The sequence below is a fragment of the Coturnix japonica genome, chromosome 9, assembly GCF_001577835.2.
Source record: "Coturnix japonica isolate 7356 chromosome 9, Coturnix japonica 2.1, whole genome shotgun sequence".
Classification (NCBI taxonomy): Eukaryota; Metazoa; Chordata; class Aves; order Galliformes; family Phasianidae; genus Coturnix; species Coturnix japonica.
In genome coordinates, this window is record NC_029524.1 from 7714641 (window position 1) to 7740114 (window position 25474).

General features: G+C 48.2%; 1 protein-coding gene across 1 annotated transcript in view; it reads right to left on the reverse strand.

Moving 5' to 3' along the window:
* IRS1 (insulin receptor substrate 1) overlaps positions 1–25185 on the reverse strand; it is a 43839-nt gene extending 18654 nt beyond the window's left edge. Inside the window, exon 1 of the mRNA XM_015871392.2 lies at positions 21064–25185. Within this exon, the coding sequence (XP_015726878.1) occupies positions 21079–24618 (3540 nt within the window). The 5' untranslated portion in view covers positions 24619–25185 and the 3' untranslated portion in view covers positions 21064–21078. The remainder of the gene's footprint in view (positions 1–21063) is intronic.
* Between the last annotated feature and the right edge of the window lie 289 nt (positions 25186–25474).

Here is a 25474-nt window from a genome sequence, read left to right on the forward strand (position 1 = left end):
AATCCACATTTATCAAAGTGCAGCAGGACAAAACCAGACACCAAGGAATATGTCACACCAATCGAGTGATGAAATGTAGTTGGAGTTCTGTTGCATAAAGGAAGCTACATCTAAATAAAGCTTTATCACTGGTAGCTGAGCACTGTCCTGAACCTTTCCCTGTAATCTGAAAGGAAAATGATAAGTGTAACCCCAATGAATCACATTCCCAGACAAAGGTCCCAGCCCTTTTTTCCTGGCTAGAAGGAAGAAAATTTTTTCCAGCTTACTGTAAAGCAATAGCCAGGTCAGCTTGCAATAGAATTTAAGTAAGCAGATCAAAAGTCACACCACTTTCAGACCACAAGTTCTCCTAACCCTGCCCTGAACCTGTTCAGACCATCTGTTTTCAAAACATCCTCTGGCTGCAAGTCACTGCTGTGTAAACAAACACTTTCTTCAATCTGTTTCACCAAGCTCTGTGTTCACCTTACCCACCACATTCATGACTTTGTAAACCTTGATCATGTTGCCCCACTCATCCCTCTCTTCACTGGAACACCGTAAATGACAAAAACTGTTCCTTGTACACAGCAAATTCAGCTCCCTGCCTATGAGCTGCCTTTCTCTGTACCTTCCCTGAACTGCATCTTCTTTAAGGTGCATACACCAAAACTGCACCCAGTGCTCAAAATATGGGCATACCAATGGTTTAAACACTGGCCAAACGACACCTTCTTGTTCCAGTACCTTTCTCCGATGATGTCAAAGGCATCACCAGTGTTTTCTGTCTGTTTTTTAGCTGCTGTTGTTCCACATTTGAAGCAGTGGTTCTGGAGAACTGTCAGTAACATCATCAAGGTGTCCCACAGTCTGCAGACCCCAGGGCTGAGCTCAGTATCACACTGCCATGGCTTACACTGATTTCTCCCTCACTGGAAAAAAACATACAGTTGAAGACTTACATTTACCTATGTGGAGGTCCATCTACCACATTTTTTTTTCCCCCACTCAGTTCTACGATGGCCTTCTGGAATTTCTCAGTGCTGACACAGCATCTGACTGCTTGGCTTTCACCAGAACTGGAATTATTTTGAGGCTGGTGCAAGCTAACAAATCAAGCCCTTGGTTTGAGTAATGCCTGGAAGCCATAGCGAAGGCAACTGAGATCAATCATGAGCTCTAGAGCTACTTTATCACTGTGGTAGGACTACTAAAGACAGAAGATTCATTAAGACAGAAATAAGGGGCAAATTTTAAAAAGATAAGAAATTAAAGAGAAATAACCACACCTTTGTGACTGACAGTAGAGAACAGCACAAAATTCTCTTTTCCTGTCATATGATCTGATTGGGAAAGAGTATCCAAAAGGGTTCTGAGACATTAAAAACTGTTGTCATGAAACAGAGAGTGGAAAGACCTGAATTCTGGTGTGAAAGGGGTTTTTCTTGGACATTCTCTGCCACTCTGTTTATTGGCAATAACATCAGCCCCTTGTTTATTCTATAGCAAAGAAGAAAAAAACATCTTGCTCTTTCATCTATGAATTCCTCCTCAACAAACGTTGATCCACACGCTCTCAGTCTTGACCACACAACCAGCAGCTCCAAATTCCTCTGAGGAAAGAGGGAAAGGAAAGAGCCCTTTGGCTCCTAATTACCACACATCACCATTCCCTCTCACAGCATGCACTGACTTGCCAATTCTGTACAGGGAATGGTGTTGACTTCAACATATAAGTAAAAACAACTTTTCACATTATTAAGGGACAAACTTCTCTTGAAGGAGAAAGAAAAAACGTAACACCTTTCCTACTTACATAGATTTCTATCTTCCATCATGATTTAAATATCTCTACAATCACGGCAGTGATTGCGGCCTGTTCACATTTTCTAACAAAAGATGGATTCGTTCATTAAAATGAAGCCTTCCTTACTTGCTCTTTCATCCTACAATCACTTCCTTCCTCGTCCAACTCCAGATGTTCTGTCTGCTTTGATTCCACAAGACAACACAAACCTTAAATACAGTTTCATAAACTGAAGAAGACATTCCACTTTCAACATTCCATTTGCTGTCTTTTCCATTGAATAGTGCCTTAAGTGAAAGTAACGGTAACACAGCTTCTATTTCAGTTCTGCTTTCCTCACTACCTTTGTGTGAAGGATTTGTTTCCAAAAGATTCTGAAAGCTGTATATTCAAGAACTTGTTAGTGAGAAGTTGCCAACACACACGTGTTCAAGATACCAGCATGCGCTAAATCACGCTTTCAGCTCTAAGGACCAAATCCTGCACATCCTTGCTTTGACTAACTTAGTTAAGAAACAAAGACTGCTACTACCACGTTTACCCTGGCACAAATGCTCAGCCCTCCATGGAAAGACAGAAGCAATAAATAACATCATTTATAACCTCTTTAAGACAGACAGTAACTGTCTCCAACATTATAGCTCAGCCCACACCTTTCAACTTCTCTGCTTCGTTTCAAATCTTTCGGATTCTTCCATCTGTGTTTGCCATTAGAAAACTTCCTTTAAAACATGCAGTACTTTGTAATAGAAAACTGAAGAGCTGACAAATGAAATGAAGGCGCTGTGTGAAAGACAAACATAACTCCAGTATTTGTGACTTCTCAGAGCTTGGCCTCAGCCCACCTCACTGACAGACCACAGCACAGAGGACATGTTTGCCTTCAGCTGACCAGCACTGCTCATGTGCTTTCATTTATATCTGTCCTGCTCCACTTGAACCAATTACTCATTTGAGGTTCCCTGCACCAGGACTTTCATCTGTTAAGGCATTAAGTTGTTAAGGGAAATGAGGCACATGATGATGACAGGTCAGTGAATTTAAGATGATTATTTATTATCCTACATCTTTTATGAGCCGGTCATGCTTGACCACAAGGATAATGAACGCCGCAGAGAGGCACAAACTTAACACCAATCTCATCCCAGTTATGTGAGATAAGATCACAGCACTGTTGGTCAGGTGCAGCCCAGCCTGCAGACAAGCACTGGTCCTGTCAGCAGCCCTGCAGCCTCTCACACAGCTCACCCTGCTGCTTCCCTACTGAAACAGCCTGTGCAATTCACACCAAACAAACACACAAGATGGTGGTCTAATGAGCTGGTATTTTGCAGCAAAGGGAGAAGGACTTCAGAGCTAATTAATGACTCTGAAGAAAACAGAATGCAAAACAAACTGTACGATTGCAAAAGAAACAGTATGTATATTGACAATGGTAAAACAAAAAACAAAAAAACTGCATGTGCGCTCTTCAAGAACACCTTATTTAGTGCTTGTGAGCACTGTGTTTGCTTGAGTCTGAGCTGTGTGCACAGCCCCCTGCACTGACGGTGCAGGTCCTGCCGGTGCTACCAAACCTCTGCTTGCTGACAACTCTCCTTGGCCTCTCCAGCAGAGCCGAGGCTATCCCAGGAGGCAGCTTCAGCAACCGAGCACGCTAACAGCACTTCAACTGAAGGAGCTGAGGAGGAAGAACAACGAGGCTACAGCTGGGCGGCAGCTGGCGTGGCTGGGCGCATTGCGAGCTGCGGTGAGCGCCTGAACTTTGCCCCATTTCCCAAATCCCTGCGGCTCCCATTGCACACAGGCAGGCAGTGAGGCTGCTCGCTGAGCGCCTGTCAGCAGCACGCTGCCAGCAGCACCTTCCAGAAGCAGCTCGTGTCCTGCCTCCATCTCTTGTGCCATGTGGAGCAGAGCAGGGATGATCCCAGCGCCCCACGGAGCCCACAGCACCACAGCTCATAGCACAGCACACTGCTCTGCCTCACCTAAAATGGCCTGCCAGCCCATACAGGAGGGGCAAGCTGACACATACCCTGCAGCCCCCCAGGTCACCTGCTCACAAGATTCAAATCCCCTCCTCCTACTTCCCAGAATGCTCTGAAACATTTTTCCATCCTTTATGTGACCTCGCCCTTAAGGACACTTTAGCAAACAGCGTTCAGTGCCTTCTGACTCACAGCCAGTGGTTTCACTGGCAGCCAAACATGTGCACTCCAAAACACTCTGCAATCTAAATTGCAAATACAGTACGAGTATATCGAGTTCCCTTTGCAGTTTATGGTTTCATATGCGAATGGAAAAAAACTCCAACAGAATCACAGCTATACCCTACCTTACAGAAAGGACTTCAACTATACAAGGATCGTGAATGCTTTGTACAAAAAGATACTGCAACTGTGCATCCGTGCTTCAGTAACGCAAACAGCTTTCAGCAATAAACACGGGGGAGATCTGTAGGTTGCAGCGGGTACGAAAGCTGGTATTAATTCATGGTAAGAAAGAATAAAGGAAAAGAAAACACAGGGGAAAAGAAAACATCACCTTTTTATCCCCTCAAGTGTAACATGGAATAAAAAAATTCTACCGCTGAATGATGGGTTTGGCATCAAAATTCATAATTATCTGCTCTCTTCCTTTTGCCTCTCTGAAATTCTAAGTTAATTTCAGAGCTCTCTGAACTTCTTCCCCAAGGCAAAAGAAGGAAGCAAACTTCCACTGGAGAACTCCCTGCGTCTCCTCCATGGCAGAACACAGCTGGGGAAGGGAAGGGATGGGTGTGCTTCCTTTGAAGTCTGGTTCCTAGCACCTCTGTTAGTTGAACTCAGCTCTCCCTCTTGCACACTCAGTGATCACGCTGTGTGTTTTGATGCCTTTTGCCTGACTATGTCAGTGGCCTGGTGCTCTCTCAGGTGCCCCCAAAAGAGGATTCTCCCAGGCTATCCAGTTTCATCACCGTTAAAATCATTGAAAGTCGAAATTTAAATGATCAGGGTCAGAAAATGGAACAATTAGAAGCTCTTCCTTCCTCTTTAAATTCTGAGGAGCAGGCGGTTCTTAGGCAGAGACTGGGTCTGTCTGCTCCACCACACTGAGAAGATGGGGCTCACGGGGAGAGAAAAAAAGGCAGACTGTCATTTGCTTTTTAACTGAGTATCACTTGACATCAAAAAAGACCCCATTCTTACAGACTAATGAAAGATAGGCTTTCTAAAAAGCTCTCTGTTAAATTCCAATCAGCAAGCAGAGGCAGCAAGACAGATTACAAGGTAATGACAGAAATTACATGTGTGATTCAAAGTTAAACACAGAGGAAAGGAAGCTGGTACACACACCGTATTCCTGGGTATAACCTTGATGATAGAGGCTTGGAAAAAAAATCCCTCTGCCAGCACTTCTGGGCATGGTTTGGCAGAAACAGCTACTGGGAAGGAGGAGAGGGAGAAGGCCTGGCAGTGGCACTCAAGGTCTGAGAGAACAGTGAGGCTCTCTGCTCTGGGCCTTAGGAACCTCAGCAGCACATTACAGGTTCAGACAAGGCCCAGCACAATGCAGGACAGGATGCAACCACCAGCAACTGCAGTTACTGTTGTGTTGTGCTGTGATAGCACATGGCAGCCTCAGACACAAGTGAAGGCCTCACTTTGCTGACTGCTGAGCAACTAGAATAAAACGACAGCTCCTGTCCGAGCAGATCTACTGGGAAAGAGAAAGAGACAAGCAGATACATTGAAGCATAGGGAACTAACAGTGTGATATTTGTCAACGTGTCATGAGCTGCGTGTGCAACTTGCCAAGGGATGCAGCTGGGCTGTTTCTCATCAACTAACGAACAAACAGCTGCAGCAGTGCAACTACTCACACTCCTTCCCACATTCGATCAGAGGGGCTTCATCCAAAGAGTGAGGACTCCTATCTGTTACTGTGCTGAGACAAGAAGTACAGGGCACACAATGAGAGTGCCAGGGGTGAGTAAGGCCTTAGAAACACCTCTTTGCTATCACGATACACCAGGCAGCACTTGGACAGTCAAATAAGCAGTGGGTTACAGTTGCATGGCCTCATTCGTCCCTCTACAGCCAGAGGCCAGGGATGATGTGGTTTCTTCCTGCTGCACCGCTCACAGCACTGCCCATCAGTTATGTTGTGTATCTCAAAGTTTCTTCTTTTGAAGTTAGAATTTCATTATCACATTTTTGGTCTTTAGGACCTACTCTTTATTTATCCAGAATGTTTTCCCTTGAAGTTCATAGTTTCCTAGTCCTGAAACACAAGGAAAAATCTTTATTTCTCCCTGTTTGAAAGAATGCTTTGAGTTTTAAGCATTTCATCTTTGTTATAAAAACAAGGAAATGCACATCTGTTCTTAACTTTCAAACAAGTAATGGGATGGTAAAGAGCACACACTAGAACACTTGTCTGTGGATCACAGAAACAGCACAAAGACAGAATCTGCCTCATGGCACTAAAAAAGTGTCACTCTAGTGCTCCACAGCAAAGTAAATTTCTAATCTATCCTCTGCACGTTAATGGGCAATGTAAACTACCAGCTCATGCATTGTTGATGATTTATAGAATAAGCCTCACAGTATTTATTCTATTAGCTAAGTGAATTGTGCGTGAATTAAAATTGATTTATCCCCTCCCCACATCAGGGCACATTCAGCCCAGAGCCCTGCCCCAGGTGTCTGCTCAGTGCCTGTGCTGGGAGGAAGGCAGCAGGAGGAATGGCTCTGCAGGCCATGGGGACAGTCCCACGTGTAGCACTGGTTTCACATGCCAGTAAGCCTGAAGGGCCAGCCAGGGCAGCCATACATCAGGACCACTCATGCTCTGAACTAATGAGGTTCAAACTCCCTTATCTAGAGGCTGTTTGGAGATCTTTTGGTGCCTCATCTGCTCCAGTAACACCTTCTTCCTCCTTACACGATGTGCAAGGAACCCAAAAGGGAGCAGTGCTCCAGTGGTCTGGGCTCCTCCAGCCAACAAAGATCAGCAGCACTTGGGGAGAAAGGTAGGAATCAAGTGGAAAACAATGAAGTTTGGAACAGGGTAGGGAATGTGACCGCTTGTTTGCCAGCTGGAAGAAGCAGAGGTTTAATTAAGGTTCCACAAGCATATAAGGCATTTATTTTTGATGCAGTGGAAAACACCAAGAGTTATCAACAAGCTGCAAAAGAAGAACAAACCCAGTTGGCCCAATAGTCCAGGATACTTGTATTTTCAGCTACATACAGGATTAGATGAAGGAAAAATAATCAAGCAAGGGATGAAAACAGCAGATAGTTCTTACTTCGAATGACAAAACTCTGGATGAAAGATGAATGGGCAAAGCAGGAATAAAAAGCCAGCTCTTAAATTTTAAAGTCCGCAATATTTAGATGCACAGTTGGAGAAAGAGGTCCAAATCAAAGACATCATGTTCATGTCAGCAGCCCAATTCAACACAGGAATATAATATCCTGTGCTGCAATCAAAACCGTAAAGGGTTTGTATGGGGGGTAGGGAGGTCTGGCTGAGCCGTAAAGAACTTGAGCTGAAACTTACACAGCTGCCTATACCTGCAGCCCACAAGTGAACAGTCACTGAGCCTACCCCAATTAACACCCAGTTGTAAAATAAATAAATAAAATCCTGATCTGCTATGGAACATCTCTCTGCTTTTCCCAAAGGCTGAAAGGAGTGTTTCCCTTTATTCCATGGCTTTCAGACCAGCCACTATTATGCATGGTATTAAAACACTTACATAAAAATGCTAACTTCTTGAATTCACACTTTTTGTTCCTCTGTGCAAGTTTGTACACAAGCCAGCCTTTAAAATCACAGCATTTTTTCTTGCTTAATCAAAGCCTTGTGTGGGGACATTGACGCACAATAACTCGGTACTATGCAGCCAAATCGGAGCACCCCACGTTCCACCAACAGAAGTATGAAACAGATTTGACAAATCTATGACATACGCATCAGAAATATTTCACACGTGATTTTCATTTCCAATCTTTGATGACCCTTTTTCTCCAGAAAACAATGAACTTGAGCACATTGCCTTCAACAGCACAGAGCGCACAACCCTCCTTCTGATGCGCACAGTGTTCCAGCATAGGAAATATGAACCAGAAAAATTAAGAGCTCAGGAACGTCTGCAATCAACTTTTAAGCACCAATAAAGTACCCACGGAACATCTGTGAGCACAGAGCTGTACCACAGCACTGCAAGCCTTATCTGCTTCCATCTGCCCTGTCTGTAGGGCTGAGGATGCTCCCCTCCACTCATGCCAATGGAAGTTCTGCTACCAAACTCTCTAAGGATGATATTACTCCATAGTGTGCATACACATACGCAAAGCCATCCCTTCCTGCTGCCCTTGGGGTAACTGTACAAACGATAACCTGACATTAAAACATCACAGTAGCACTCAGAAGGCAAAACAAAACCTACCTTCCTAAGGCACAGCAATTCCAACTATAAATGGACCCCAAAGGTAACCATGGATGTAGGGAAGACGCACAGAGCCAGGCCTGCAGCACATGGCAACACTACCCGCAGGCTGGCCAGCAAGCAGGTGCCACAGGAACCAGCCTGCACTGCACATCTGCAACGTGTGACACGCTGGCCACTCTGGTCCCGCTTTTCTGACTGCTTCTTTCCATACCATCGCTAATAATAAACTGCCAGATGGCAAATGAAGAGCGTGCTGTGTGACCTTCAGCTGCAGCAGCAGAACAAACCAGGGGGAATCCTGTCACTGACAGGCACCGACCACAAGGTGCCAAAATACTTGCACTGCCGGAGCCCCATAAGATAGAAAAAAAATCTACTCATCTATCCGGACTAGTGGATTTCTATGAGTCTGTGAGGAGGAGGAACAAAATCAAAACAGAGTAAGATAAGCTCATTTAAAAACAAAACAAAACACAAACAAAATGAAGGTTCTTTCTACAAAATTTTAAGAAATCTGTGTCTGTGTTCTGTATTTTTTGGAAACACCCAGGACATACCTTTACACAAAGCAAAGAGGGAAGAACTGGAGTTCCCTCGCTTCCTCGCTCAGAAAACATTCATTGTTTGGATGAGCTGTTAAATTAACTTCAGCTGTAGAGAAAATGACTCATTAAAGAAAACAATCAAAAATTTCACTGGAGAGGGGGAGAAGGTAAGGAGGAACCTTAACCTTCCTCCTCTCCTGCCAAATTAATGACACAGTAGTTTGGAGTAACACTTCTTAATAAGTAAGACTTAAAACAGAAAGCTACAGAAAAATGAAGTGAAGGAAGAAACAGAAAGTCAAGCCACAGATGATTCTAGTAGCTCATCATGCATGTTAATCCTCCAACTGCACCCAAACTCCATCTGGAAGCATTCTGTGGAGAAGCAGGGCTATCTTTAAGAGCTTATTCCTAATGTAGATCGGAGTTCTAGAAGCTCATCAAATAGTTAAGGCAAGCTTTGCTCTCACCATCACAAGTCTGCTTGACAACACACTTTCAGTTTTTACATCACACCACACGGGAGAGCAAGTAAAAGATTTTTAATGAATGGACAACAATTTTCTTCCACGTGCTCATCTGAGCTGCTGCCTCATCAGCAGAGCATGTTTTAGAGACTCATGCTTCCTTCTGTTAGCCTGTGATTTACTGAATCCTCCTATCAGCTCTGAATGCGAACTAGGACTGGGTGCAGACCCAATCTGCTTCTGACTGCAGCAGGGCTGAGTGGCACATTCACCTGAAATTGCTTTCCACATACACGTGTCCTTATCTAAACTAGGAACTCAGCTTGTCAGTGAGGCTGTTAGTCTGAGGGAAAAGATTTGTTTGAACACATATCAAGCACAGACGGCTGCACCACTATGGATACTACAGCAGCAGCTTTGCCAGTGAAAGATGCCTCGTCTCAGAAACAGCTTGCTATTTTTCACCAGAACCAAAACAGACCATAATGGAAAAGTGTTCTTCTCAACAGCACCCATGCAGCTATACTATATTCCTGTTTTATAGCAGCACCTTCACAAAGAGTGAAGAAGGAAACCCATTTTGATAAAACCACTAAGAATCATACCCAGCACCACCGCCCCAGCATGCAAAGGCTTCTGGGGCTGACAGACCCAACCCATAGGTTGCAAAGCCACAGAAGCCATTGAAGTCCTACAACACAAACACTACAACTAAGTGTTCTGCTGTCCCATTTATACAGAACACTCAGCATTCAGCAGACTTTTGCCTCTACCTGAACACAAATGCTGTGACCCAAATCCACACAACACAATTAACATCACAGGAGTTATTTGCTAAAGGAATAACAGCTGATGAGCTACTCTAACAAACACAGAAGTAAACAAGCTCAAATCGAGACAGATCAGATGTCTTCACTGATCTGCAGGAGAAGAATTTTCAGAAAAGATGAAATACCCAGGGTAGGAGATAAATCAGACACTGAATTACTGATCATTTTGTAGCACTTTAGAAGTAACTCGTTAGCAGAGCTAATTAAAATTAATGGGGACTTGTTATTAATTCAAACAGAACAATGTAGTAACAGCTTACAGAGTTTAAAGAGATACACTGTGAAAGGAGGTATGCTGCCCTGGTCCCATCAGCTTCAAGTAGGTTACAGCAATTCACACTGACTGAAGACTCCTCCCCCTGCCCCAGCAAGATGAGAAATAATATTTCATAGCACTCACACAGAAGGATCATCATACATAATTTTCCTCCAAAACATGTCTGCAAAAATGTTACTGACATCTCATGCCATTTATTTTCTCTTTTCCTCTGACAATCCTTGGCAAATCTGGGCTTTCTACTACAGCAACCATACAATGAAACCAGTGTAAGTAACTTCATTCATACCTATGTTTAAAATTTTATAGCGACCCATCAAGCTAAGAGATTATGAGTCATTCGAGTCATTAAAGCCCAATTACGCTGACTGAAATGTGAGCTTCCCAGCACTATTCCAATTCCTCCTCCAGCTCACTCACTCCTTACACCCCTTCCTACACAACTTTGCCTTCTCGAACTTTGTGAAACCCCTCCCAAAGGCGACCCACTAACAGGCCAGCCAAGTAACATGGCCTGTCCGGCTCTCTTACCCTTCCCTGCATTTAAGCATCACTTCCCCACCCTCGTGCTTTGTCCTCCTCTTGCACCCTCCCAGTCTCTTAGTGTATTATGTTTTGTCTGCTTTCCTCTCTAGATCACACAAGGTCCTGGAACCAGGTTTTTTTTTTTGGCTATGCTCTATTTCTGCATGATCGTATCAGTTCAAGCACATTTAATTATCATGTATATACTGACACTTGGCTTCATGGTGGATTAATTCAAATTAAAGTGATTAAAATAATCACATTTAGATTAGCAAATGAGGAAACTTATCTTTTTATGTTCTTAATGGTCATTCTCAAAGAGTGATAACCACTAAATCACGCTGATTTGCAACATAACCTTTTAATTTAGCATTTGGTGTAATTCCCAGTTAGATAATACCATTAGTGTATATTTATGCAGATTCTTGACCAATAAAATTAATGGCCAGTACAAGCCATCATTTACTAGTTGGTTCAATCTCCCATTTATGACTTGTCAAGCTGAGTCTGACTGAAAATCCCAATGAAAAGTTGAAATACATGTATACATAAATAAGATGCTCACCAAAATAAACTTTGCATTTAATAGTAACTTATTGTATTAAAGACTCCTCTATTTCGACTAAGTGAAACTGAGTGGCCCTGGTTACTGTGGGTTTCCATATCTCACATTCAGTAAAGGTGTTTTTTGGTTATTAATCAAACAACCGAAGTAATGAAATTCGTTTTTCTATCTTTTCACTTTCAGCTTTGAATAAACCACTCACATAATTACACAATTCATATACTGAAATAAACCCAAAGTTCTCCGGGTATCTATTGCAGTGGCTCCTGTTCCTAAAAAACACAAAAATAAGCATTCAGTGCATGAACTCCCAATTCTGGATACCTCACCAATCATACTCACTGCAGCGAGGGCATTTGAGAACTGCACTGACCGAACAGGTGTGTCTTAGTTTAGCCAACACCAGTGTATTAAAGCACAATTAGTTCTGAATATGGGTTTATTTTTCAGAACACGTTCCAAGGGTTATTCCAACCTGAAGCACCTACTTTCTCAGCCCCTGCTTGCCTTGCCAGGGACACGCTGCCACCAACTCAGAGTCAAAACAGAATTTCAGAGAAATGTAAATACTTATTCTCTTCCCGGGAAAGCACTTCATAGAGAGGCAGGAAAAAGGGAACACGGGTACAGAGAATCACATCAGTGCAATCAGAGAGTTTTGTTAGGCTGCAATCCCTGTGCTCTGGAGGGCATTTCCTAATTGAAGTTATACCCCTGGTTTCCCAGAGCCTTACGACTGAGGAAGCACCACTGGTGGCCGGCAGCTGTGTGCAGGGTGGCACTGAGCCATGCCAGGCCCCGTACAACACGGCTGTGCGCGCCAGGCGCTGAAGACACAATAACATTCCTCTCTCGCTTCAAGCCTGCAGGCTAAGAGCACCAAATAACTATTCATTCTTCCATCTTGAGACACATTCCTAACCTAGTTCAAAGGCGTGAAAAAACATGCCCTAACTACATGCCTGCACACCTCCAGGAGGGCTTTTCCCTTCTACCGCGGCTTGCGAGGAAAAGCTGCATAACCTAAAGAATGAAATGTATTGGAGAGCTTTGTTTCATTGTTTAAGAACCCTGATATTGTTTAAAGCATTCAAAACCAGCCTGGATATAAATTAATTAGCTCCATGTAAGAGCGAATACTCATCAGCTGCACTCTCAAAGCACAGCAGCAAGCACAGCACACACATGTGCCACCCTCTGCTATTTACCTTCACCTGCCTCCGCCTCCCTTCCAGACACAGGTACATCACTCTGGCTACCCACCCACATCAGCTGTCCTAGGAATTCAAGGACATTCAGCATCACGTCCACCAGATGATTATAAAGTCAACAAAACACAACGCTATTTCCAAAATACTGACACTAGAACAAATATTAACTTTCAATAAGAGAAATATTTACAGCTTTCAACCTACAGCTTCCTAAACAAACTACATTCCTCATTTTATGTTGCTCAAAAAAACCTGAATGCTGCTACATGCAAAATGGGGAAATCCAAACAGCTGCTAAGCAATAAGCCGGCCTAACTACAGCCACCATTTGCTTGTACAGGGTGAGCGAAGGACAGGACGGCTGCATGCACCCTGCCCTCAGCCATTCTCCTCCCAGCTCACCTGCTGAGCTCCCTGATGTGCCGCAGAGAAGTGGCCCAGGAGAACAAGGGCAGCCCAGCAAAACAGCTCACAAGGCCACACCCAGGATGCAGCAGCTTTCTGAGATTCCTCAACTACAGGTTTCCTTTGTTTCAGTTCATTTCGACACACTTTGGCTTTAGAAACACCTGTGCTGCGTGAGCAGGGAAGCCAAAAAACAGAAATAGGTTAAATGTAGCGGGTACAAAGAGAGGCGCTTTTTTCACTTTTATCAAAGCAATGACCTGCCCAAAACACTTTCTGACCTTCACAAGGATTTGAAGTACCACTTCTTTTCACCAGATGAGAACTGTTCAGTTTGTATTCACTAGCACTGCAAGAAGAGCGCTGCTCATTCCTCTTCATACAGCCATCATAAACATCCTCATTCCCACAACAAGCAATCTATTACCTCATTGAAATCTAAGTCTTTCCAAATCTTCTGAACAAACCCAGTTGTCGCAGAACCATTAATATCCTGAGTTGGAAGGGATCCACAAGGATCCTCAAGTCCAGCCCCTGGCTCTGCACAGGACCACCCAAACCCTATCTCTCTCTGTGAGCTGCTCCTCACACCTCTTGCCCTGCAGATCCTTTCTCATCTTCCTAGTTCTTTCAACAACTGCGCAGCTGAGCTACCTCTGTTAGTCTCTTCCACGAAATGCAAACAGTCTATGGGAAGAAATATCCTCAAGGATATATCCCAAAGTAAAAAGTTGCTTATTCTCATTCTCTATGGGTAAAAAATTCCTTTTCTCCCTTGCTCTTTAAATGCAGGCCAGGCTATGCTGAAGATGAATTACCACCAAGTGTTTTAATCTAGATTTCCTCGCGGACACAATCAGATGTCAGTTAGATCTCTTCTGCACCTCTGGAGTATGGGAAGCTTGAGTCAGAAGTGAAGCAGGGGAGCCCTGGCTCCAACCAGAGTGTCCCCAGCTCCACATCTCTGTCCCACTCCCCCAGTCACCTCCAGACTGGCAAGCAAGACTCAAACCAAGACACTGCAGTAAGAGGAGCAACAAACGCTTCCATCTCAATCTACAGTTCTGGAGGCTCTTTCTTTCTCTTGGCCATGTTCAGACACAATGTTCAACAACGGATGTTACTGGTGATGTCTACACGTGCATTATTTCATGGCAGGAATAAGGGATTGTTGTTCTGTTGTCTGTTTCTTTTGTTATTGCTGTTTTGTTTTTTGTTTGTTCTGCTCTAAGTGTAAATTCAGCCAAACACTGGCAAGATGGAACTCACAGTCACTGGCCAACTCTTCACTCGGGAGTTTTTCTTTTACCCCTTCAGAGAACTGCTGCACTGAAGGAAAGCTCCCCTGCAGAGTTTGGTTCTGCATTGTATTGAGTTGCACAGCCAGCTTAAGGAGTTACCGCCTCACAGTTACGGTTTAGCAAACACTTATGCACCACACGGAAAGCCACAGCACTGAAAGAGGATAAGAATCGAGGCTGATAGATATTCCCTGCTCTTCCTCAGATTCTGATTTTCAAAGAAAGCTCAGGTGCCCTAATGACTTAGAAATATCCAACCGACACAGACTTAGAGAATAGAAAATACAAAGAAATAGCAAATTAAATTGTAGTTGCAGATGTTCCCACACTGAATTTACAACATGTATAATCAGACAGTTCAAACATACAAGCACACACCAGTGGTTCTGCTAACTGCAATGAGTGTGACACCCCTACCCCTATAACCTACTTTCCTTTCTCCTGAAGCGCACCTTTCTTGAAAACTCAATCGGTCATTGTTTCCACATCCCTGGTTTCCAAATAAATGGGATCTTACAAGAGCTGACAAGTGGTACGCGGGCAAACCTTTGTGCTACACCACAGGCCGGGTGCATCTCATCGTATGGTTCAGGCGGCTGACAGCAGATCCCTTAACCAGGCTCCTAAATTAATACAAACAGTTGAACACACACCAACTTTTGCTGCCCCACGTACCTGATCAAACACTGCTCTGAAGAAAATACAGTTTGCAATTACCCAAGGTTAAATCTCTCATAACAGCCTTCAAAGAACATGACCTAGATGTGTCAAACATGATCAGAGAGATATGTATCAAGACATCTTTTAGTTAGTTAAAGAGTGCCAGACTTTATTTAAATCTCCTTTATCTGTTCACACCTTGCCTTTTGTTCTATTTCCCAACATTTCTGTAAGCAGAGAATAAAGCTGGTAAACTTGAGGATCTTTTTTAAGACACTGGCACCTCTCCTTCACTACCTTTATCTCACACATTCAAAATAATGACCATCACCACTGATCTGGAAGGCAGAAGAAGGTTAAAATAGAGTAAGGCTACTGACTTTTATAACCAGGTACTGTAATGCACTACATACAGGAGACCAAAAGCCAGCTTTTAGCATTCTGACAAATTGGGAACTTAGATGCATTTGTTAATATTAACAGTTTTGCATTGCAGCTCTTACCACAAAGTGAAAACCCCAAGATTTGCTGGAACAAGCCACAACATTTTTGCCATTTAAGATTCTCTTCCACAAGATATTATTTATATTAAAGAATGTTAAGGGAATCTATACTTCCTAATCCAGAAGAAAAAATGTGAAACTCCCGTGAACCTGTTTTAATGGAATTTACTGTACTGTCCAATTAGTGCAGCGCAAAGAACAGTGCAGATACAGAACATCTGTGTGAATGCAGCTCTCCTTTCACCACACATTTCACAATAACAATACTTCTCTGGATATCAAAGTTCACTCATTCTTATTTGTTTTGTTCTTAATTTAGGAGTTGTATTTCTCCACTTCTGAGTGTCATCTAAGGAAACACATGTGACTCTCCACAGTTGCTGGTTAAAAATCAGAGTCCTCCTTGCCCTACAACGTTCTGTTCCATTTTCAAGATTAAACCATATTCAGAAACCGGTTAAAACACCGACATCGGGCCCCTCACTGCAAGAAAGACATTGAGGCCCTGGAGCACGCCCAAAGAAGGGCAAGGATGCTGTGAAGGGCATGGAGCACAAGTCTTATGAAGAGCAGCTGAGGGAACTGGGATGTTCAGTCCAGAAGCTCAGGGGAGATGCCTCATTGCTCTCCACAACACCATAAAAGAAGGTCGTGGTGAGGCAGGGGTTGTCCTCTGCCCCCAGGTAACAGTGATAAGATGAGAGCAAATGGCCTCAAGTTGCACTGGGGGAGATTCAGGGTGGATATCAGGAATAACTTCTCATAAAGAGTGGTGAGGCACTGGCACAGCCACCCAGGGAGGTGGGGGGTCACCACACATGGAGGTGTTCAAGAAGCACAGAGATGTGGCACTGAGGGATGTGGCTCAGTGGACACAGTGGGGCTGGGCAGATGGTTGGACTACATGATCTTAGTGGTCTTTTCCAACCCTAATAACAATGTGATTCTATGATAAATATGAAAGCTGTGAGGCAAACAAGTCCAGATAGTACTTCATTATCTACTGCATTGGTTAATAAATCATACTGTTGTAATTTTTAAGCCAGGAAAAAAAAAAAAAAGAAAAAAAAAAGAGGAGTCTTGAGAAACATGTCTTTAAAACTTAAAGATGGGGAAATAAACAAGTATTAAAATTTAATGTAGGAACGGATCTACTATCTAAATTACAAAAACAAACAAACAAAAACAATTATAAGCTTGTGGTTTTGTTAAACAGGGCAACTGCAAATATGCAAATATGTGGAGACACGCTCAATTTTAGCAAATAATTAGGTATGGGGAAAACTGGAGCACTCGTACAGTAAGTAATGCAGAGTTTTGACTACAGTAATGCCTACAGCACATGGAAAACTTTCATAATGCACTGGTATTTGTGTTGGTGCAGATCCAAATCTAGGGAACTTCTGCTCGTACCATTCTGGAAAGAACTTCACCCCACAAACCTATTTTAATGGTACACGTCTTGTTGTGGTCATTGTTGTGTTTCAGTTGTTCCACCTCAAGTTTTTAAGTTGCAGAAGCAAATCTGATTATAGAAAATTAATAAAAAAATAAAGAAAATACAACAGAAAGCAACGCCCCGAGAAGCCACCCCACTTATATCGGACCCTAATACAAGAGTAATCTGCTGCTTACCCTAGTGTATGTCTTCATGAGACACAAAAAATACTTCAGTTTCTCACCTCAGTAGAGCTCTGCTTTAGCTAGAGCCAGACACAAGGTACAATCCCTACTAGGTGTTGTTGCACCGTGTCCTGCTGTCCTACAGCACCAAAGCCCCACCACACATTAGGCAAAGAGGCATCCATCCCTACAGCTGCCAGGGAGCCAAGTTACCACTTGTTCAGGCTGCACATATTCTATTCAGCTTTATTAGTGCTCACTTTCACAAGTTCTCATGCTCATCAACAAAATGGAAATGAGGCGGGGGAATAATGCCTTTGCTTTGAAGCTCCAGAGTTCAAAGCCACATACCTGCCTCATTCTGCCATCCTGCTTCAGCCTTTCCTGTTACTCATATGCCAACATCTACCGCCTTCCTTTTTGGAATAGTTTTTGATTGCACGCTCTGAACACAAGCTACCTGCACTTCATCTTCATAGCCCTGATACTCCTAGGAGGTATCTCTTCTCATACCAATCCCAAAGTTGAGAATGTGCTTCCTACATCTAATCACCTGAGCATGCGAAATCCTAAGCAGGAATAAAATGCCTGACAGCAACACCACTCCCCAAACTTCACCTCAGCTTCATGCCACAGGCTGGCGTTTTCCAGCAGGATTTGGCTACAGCAGCACAAAAGTCCACCTGCCACAGGATCCAAGCACTAAGGAGCCAAAGGCTGGCCTTGGTGCAAGCAGCAATCCCCAATTCTCCCAAGCAGAAGAAAGTATGTGGGCAGGGGAGCTCCCAGCAGTTTTACTGCTGCACTTTTAAAAGACTGAGAGAAGAAGAGAGCTACAAAGGCTAAGACAGGGCCAGATGTTAGGAAACAGCCCACAGTGTGTGACAATGGAAGCAATGGGATTTGAGAGTGTGGAGAAGAGCTGAGGGTGGGAACGATTCTTCTTTAATTTGAAAATCTACATGATTGTTTCAGCCAGTATCTTTAATGTTCAGAGAAATAGGCACACTTCAAAGGAGTTAAAAGAAACCTTAAGAGCGCAATGCCCCAGCAACCTGGAAGTGGCAGGGACGGGGGAAGGACAGGGCAGCAGGACAAGGAGAGGAGCCGCTGGCTTGCAGCAGAGCAGCAGTAATCATTTTACCCACAGGGAGTTGAATGGCAAACATGTGAGGTCCTTGCCTTGTAGTCTGGAACAAGAAAACATTCCAGAATGGATAAAACAAGAGTTATCCAGATAGTTTTGGCCTTCACTGGGGGGAAAGGGGAAAGAAGGCTGCTCTATGGAGAGGGAGAAAGAAAAATGAATAGGCACAGTCCTCCTGCCACTTCTGAGATTAAAGGGATAAATAAAAACCCACAGCTATGCAAGAGATGGAGAGCAAAGAAAGGGCACTTGAAGCAGCCTTCCCCCTCCCTTACTGATACCTGCAGCTCCATCTTTCCCTCACCAGGCACGGTGTTGTCTCTCTACTGTACCTGCAGTATCCAAGTGGTTTTTCCTTACTCTCCTGCATTGCTTAGGCAGCAGCAGGACCAACAACAGCCGCTTACTTGCCCTTACAGGAAGCATCTGCACATCCACACCACAGGAGCATTATTGCAGGGTGACACAGGGTGAGATGGAGCCTGCACAGCCGCCCCATGGAAGGGGTGCACAAAGCTTCAGACCTGGAGTGCACTCCCTGCTCGTGCCAGCATAGAACAGTTTACCTTAAGGTTCTTCACAACTGTTCCAGGCATGTGTGAGCACACTGCCTGCAGGCTGATAAACCACTCGCCTCCAGACAGAGTTTCTCAAGCATGGTGTTAGGTACAGGGGCACAGGCTGGTTCCCCTGCCAAACCCTAATTCCACCTCCAACATAGCAAAAGTCTGAGGACTTGACAGCAAACACATTTAAGCATGGTCTGATATGGACAATTATGAACTCAAGAACTTGATAAACTAGTCAGGCTGAACTTTGTGAGGAAAGTTGATGGCAGCTTGACCCCAACTGATGGCAAGGAATCCAGCATGGGAAATAGGAGCGTGATGGGTTAACATCTGAGCAGGCAGCTGAGCTGTGTGATGGGGAGGGAACAGGGCAGCATGGCTGCAGACTACCCACATAATTACAGATCGACTCTTCCCGGCCTCCCAGGAGAAGCTCTACTTGCTTAGCTCAATCCTGATTTGGGGAAAGAAGAGCCAACTTCAAACAGCAGTTCCTCCATTAGACAACACCTTTCACCACACCCCTCTGCAAGCACCTGTGTGGTGCTTTCAGTGTGTTCTTGGGACAGGTGAGTACATTCTGTCCCACTGACCAGCACAGCTCTGGCAGGGACCTCCCCACTGCCAGGTCAGAAGCTTTGCCACAGCCTTTGCGTTAAGGTGACACGTGGGATCAATTAAAGCAAGGTGTCCACAGCAAAGTAAGCACATCTGTGAACATCTGTGGCACCGCCGCCCCTCAGACCTGCAGTCTCTGACTCCTGCACACATCCACACTCCCTCAGAACTCAGCAGTGGATTCCTCTGACACCTGCTTCCACACTCTGCGCACAGAACAGAGAACAGCCATATTCCTATCAATGGAAGCAGCAAAACAGCATGCTGTGTCCTCTGGCAAACCTACCCAGGAGCTCAGGGCAATGCTGAGCAGGACACCCCAGAGCCCTGGCAGCCTCCCCAAAGAATACGGCGCAGCACGGTGCGTCTGTAACAGCCACATGGACACAAACAACACTTCCTTCCTGCAACCATCCAAGCCAAAGCAGCAACACCTCTGCTAATCTGAGACCTCTCTTTGAACTCTGAACTGCCTCTGGCCTTCGCAAGTCCTGCAGGATCAACACCTAGCAGTGTATTGCTCTAACAGGCAGCAAACACAGACAGCCTGCTCTGCCTTTGTTCAGGTTCTATAAACATTGTCACCATGCAGAATGGAAGCTCTAGTCCTGAGCACCCCACCCTTGCACCAAGTGAACACATAAACAAGAAATACATTAATCATACCTCATTATACTTACAATAAAACAATCACGATCAATATGAGACTCATCCTCTCACATCACCACGTACACACCTGTGCCAACACACACTGACACTGCTGGGACTGCTGCTCAAACACACCTAGAGCTGCTAACAACACATGTCATGGCAGGACTAACCAGGGAGCTGGCTGCAGTCACATTCACTGAGTGACTCCACACCTGCACCGTGCTGCACCAGCTCCTGCAGCAGATATGTCTGCTCTGAGCTGCATCGAGCTTCTAGAGAGCACCATTGTGGCACTGTTGGTGGCAACACCTCTACTCACCAGCCACCTGCTAGCAGCGTGCAACAGCCCAGCAACGGGCTTTCCTGAGTAAGACTGGAAAGCTTGTGGGAAAAACAAAGCACACCAATTTGGCCTATGACAAAAGTGCACTTTTGGGGCCTGCTTCTCATGCTGTCTGCAGTGCTGCTGCAAGCATGCGGCAGCTACGCTCCACATCAGCTGAAACACACATGGTGGACACGATGCTTTGGAGACACCCCCAAACTCAAAGTACGTTCCAAATCGAGCTGAGGCTCCAGCTCAGCGCAGCCCTACGAGGTGATGCGGCCAGCAGAGCTCTCTACACGTGGGAAAACACGAGTAGCACGGCTCACCGCCCTCCCGAGCCGCAGGAGCCAACGCCGGCCAAAGGAGGATTAAAGCTGGAGCTTCCTATTTCCAGCCCCGCTCTCTCAGCCAATTCACGTTTTCATTTTCTACAGACCACACGGTGACTACGCAGCACAACACCGCATCCACGCAGTGCAGACCCGATAGCAGCAGCCGTATCTCAGGAGCACCCTCCGGGACGGGGCCGCGGCAGCCGGGCCGTACCCGAGCACCGCAGTCCGGGTACGGCACCCCCGGCATCCCCCGAGGGCAGCACGGCGCTCACCTTCCCGGCCGGCTCCTACGGCTCCTCCCGCTTCTGGAAGCTGATGCTGGCGTACGCGCTCAGGTCGTCGCTGGAGTGGCTGCTCCCTCGCGGGGAGCGGGGCTGCGGCGGTTTCCCCCCCGGGCCGGAGGCGCCCTCGGCGGGCAGGTGCGGGTGGTGGCGGCGGTGGCTGCAATCCTTCACCAAGTCCAGGTCGATGTAGTTGAGTCCGTTCTCCAGCGCTGCCCCCGGCCCTCGGCTGCCGGAGGGCGGCTCCGCCGCGGCGGGCCGCAGCCACACGTTCTCGAAGGAAGCCGAGCTGTGCCGCTTCACCTCCTCGGCGCCCCCCGCGCCGCCGCAGGGGAACGGCGCCCCGGGGCCGCCGCCGCCGCCCGTCGCCCCGCGGGCGTTGCTCGGCGTGGACGAGAAGGTCTCGGAGCTGTGCCGCCGGCGGCCGCCCTGCGGGTCGGCGCGGATCACCTTGGCGCTCTGGTTACGGCCGGGGCTCAGGCTGACGCGGGTGAAGGCGCTGCCCGCGCCGGGGCCCCCGAGCAGGGAGGAGGAGCGCGGCGGAGCCGCCGCCAGCTCGGCCGGGGGCCGCGGCAGCTCGGGGGAAGCGGCGGCGGCCGGCGGCGGCTTCTCGGCGGCCGAGCGACCCGGCCGCACGTCGGCGTAGCCGAGCAACGGGGCGGGCGAGGAGGGCGAGGGGCTGTCGGCGCAGTCCGAGCAGGAGCCCCCCAGCCGCATGCTCACGTAGTCCCGGCCGGGGGGGGCCGCTCCGCGACCCGGCCGTGCCGCGGGGGCCGCCCGCGCGGCGGCGAAGGCGCTGGGGCAGTGAGCGCGGGGCGGCCCCAGCTCCATGTTCATGTATTCCTCGGCGGCATCTCCGCCCGGCGGCCGCGGCAGCCCCGGGGCGGCCGACGGGAAAGGCGGCTTGTCCCCGGGCACGAACTCGATGTTCACGTACTCGCCGGGGCTCTTGGGCTCCGGGGGCAGCAGTAACGGGGGCTGCTCGCGGGCTCGAGGCAGAGTGCTGGCCTTGGGGCCGCCCAGCGACAGCCGCGTGGGTCGCGCCAGGCGGCCCTTGGTCTGCACGGCCGTGTCCACCTTGCGCGGGGGCTGCGAGTGCGGGACGGGACCCTCGGGGCCGCCGGGGCCGCCCAGGCTGTCGCTGCTGGTGGAGGAGGACGAGTCCTCGGCGGCGTAGAGGAGGCGGCCGGAGCCCAGCGCCACGCGGGGCTGGGGGCTGCCCTCGTCGCCCGGCGGCACGCCGCCCCGCCGGTGCACGTGCTTGAAGGAGCGCGGCAGCGAGAAGTACGAGTACATGGGCTTGTGCAGGCCCGCGGCCGCCGCCTCCTCGACGCCCGGCTGCCCCGCCGGCCCGAAGTAGCAGTCGGGCGGCGTGCTGGTGGTGGAGCCGCTGGCCGGGGACATGTTGATGTAGTCGCCGCCGCCGCAGGGCAGCTTCCCTTCGTTGCTCTCCACCGAGAGCTTCGGGTGGTGGCCGGCGCCGTTCGTCCACATCTTGCCGTAGCCCGCAGAGCTGCTGTCCGGGGAGTAGCTGCCGCTAGGGGACATCATCATGTAGCCGTTGGAGTCCACCGTGGCCGGAGGGTGGCGGCCCCCTCTGCCAGGGTTGATGATCTGCTGCGGGGCTGACACGCTCTTGGGGCTCATGGGCATGTAGTCACCGCCCTTGGGGGCAGCCCCGCCGCTGGGCAAGGGGGCAACTCCAGGGGACATGGGCATGTAGCCATCATCTGTGTGTGGAGCGGAGTTGGTCCGATGATGGCCGCCATCCAGGGGGTGCATCTCCAGACACTCCTCAGGGTAGGAGTGAGTGGGCACAAAGGCCGAGTGCCGGTAGGAGGGCAGCCGGCTGCCGCCGCAGGGGTAAGAAGGCAACATCTCCGTATACTCCTCAATGGAGGCCACCGAAGACTGGGAGGGTGTCTTCTGGTGGGAGATGGTAGGCGAAGTGCCCGCAGAGTGAGTCCGTTTCCTGAACGCCTTGTCCAAGTCCGCAACGTCCTCACTACCGGCTCGGGGACAGCACGACGTGCTGGGGTAGCGGGGCTGCTGCTGCTGATGGCAGGTGCGTGGGATGAAGTGGCCATTGGGAGCTGCCAGGCTGCAGCAGGATGAGGCGGCCTTCCCACCCATGCAGATGTAGTTGAGCTCTTCATCGCCTCGAGCTGGCGGGGTGTGTCCTAGCGAATCCGGGGTCACGCTGCGAAAAGAGCTGCGGAAGTCGCATGGGCTTGAACCATATTCATCAGAAGAAATAAATCCACCATCACTAGGGGAGCCAGAAACCGAAGCACTGGACCTTCGAGGAAACAGGCAGTCTGACGTGGAGCCGTGGCCGCTGGTGCTGCTGGATGACAGGCTGACTGGGCTGGTGGCCGACGGGGAGCAGCGCGAGGAAGGCATCGGGATGGAACGGCTGTGGTTGAGCGGAGGATGGAGCCTGGAGTTGCCACGGTGTCTGTGCGAGTGGGTCCGGTTGGCACTGGGGCTAACTGGGCTACCATCCACCGAGGCAGGCCTTGACATGGTGCCTTCCCCATCACTGGAAGCACGGACCCGGAAAGAGCTGGGTTTGCCACCCATCCCTCCGCCCCCACCACCAGCTGGGGAGGTGGCTGTAACGCTCTCAGTCCTGGACCGGCGACTGAGTCCCACTTGGCTGGGCGGAGGGTTGTTGAGGTGGTGCCTGCTACGAAGGGGCACGGAGATGGGGTTGGAACAGTTGGAGGAGGACTGGCTCTTGCTGCGGGGTCGGAATTCCTCGCTCATGGCTCGCATGGCCTCCAGGATGGTTTCATGCATGTTCTGCGCCACAACCGAGTCATCCACCTGCATCCAGAGCTCTCCAGGCCCGATGGAGGCCGATCTGCCCACTTCGATGAAGAAGAAGTTCTCTGAGTGTCCACAGCGGCGGATATTGAGCAGCTGCAGCACCACAGCAGCCGCATCCGAATTCAGCTTCACAAAGCTGATGGTCTTGTTAGTCAGGCACAGGCGGTAGATGCCAATCAGGTTCTTTGTCTGGCCTAGCCCCTTAGGCTTTAGAATTACTTGCCAAACTTCCTTAAAAGCCGGGCCAGGGGCTACGTCGCCATAGCTGTCCTCACCTACTTCCCCCAGCCCCGCGCTGCTGCCCCCAAAGGTGACATCGCTGTGGTGATGGTGGTGGTGGTGGAGGTGGTGGTGGCCCTTGGACCTGTTGTGCAACTGCAGCAGCGCTTGGTACCAGCTCTCCTGTTCCAGTTCACTGTCAGCTGCGATGGCGAAGTGCTCGTCCTTGGTGTAGAGGGCCACCAGGTGCTTGTTCTTGGAGTCAGCCCGCTTGTTGATGTTGAAGCAGCTTTCCAATGGGATGGAGCGCTTGGGGGCCCCCGACTTGTGTCTCCATTTCTTCTCATTCTCATAATACTCCAACCGGGCGGGTCCAGACTCGCTGGCTGCCCTTAGCACGAAAAAGCGTTTATGCATGCTCTTGGGTTTGCGCAAGTAACCCACCTTTCTGACATCCGAGAAGAAGCCCTCGCTGTTATCTGTGGGGCTGGCCATGGCGAGAGGCAGCGCTGCTGCTACCACCGCCAGCAGTCCACGAGGCCCCAAAACAACTGAGCCAGCTGCAAAAGTCAGCAACCACCCAAAACAAAACGCATGCAACAATTTAAAATTAAAATATATTAAAAAAGAAAAAAAAGAAAAAAAAAAAAAAGGTAAGTAGCTCAGGATCCCCTTCTGAAAACGGGACGGGGGAGGGACAGGAGCACGGGGCGAGCAGCTGTTCGGCAGCAGAGGCAGCCTCCGGCACCAGACCGGAGTTGTGTCGCTGTTTGTGCCCCAATCGCCCCTACGTGGGTGAGCGCGTCTTTAACGAGTTACAGTCCGGTCCCGCTCAGTCCAGGCCAAAGCCGCGTCCCGGGGGCAGCACCGGGAGGAAGAATCGCATCCTCGGAGCGCGGGGTTCGGGTCCCCACGAGGCGCGGGGTCCGGCAGCCCTTCCTCTCTCAACTTTACCTCCGCGAGCTGCTGCGATTCTTGCTGCAGATTAAATATCCTCTCGGGGGCGGAGATTGTTTTGCAAAGTCCGGGGTTTGCACCCAAAAAAAAAAAAAAAAAAAAAAAAAAAAAGGAAAAAATGGTGAAAATAAAAAAAAAAAAAAAAAAAAAAAAAAAAAAGCCCGTTTCTTCAACCCCTCCCCCAATAATCAGAAAATAATAATAATAAAAAAGAAAAAAAGAATCCAGCAGAAAAGCCCCACAGCACAACACAGCCGCCCCCCAGGCTCAGCGCCGCGGCTGCTGCTGCTGCTCCCGCTCGGAGCGGAGGAGGCTGGCGACCCCATTCAGTCCCATCTCGTTAGGCAGAGAAAGTGCCATTTCCACACGGAACGCGACCCGGCGGCGGCAGGAG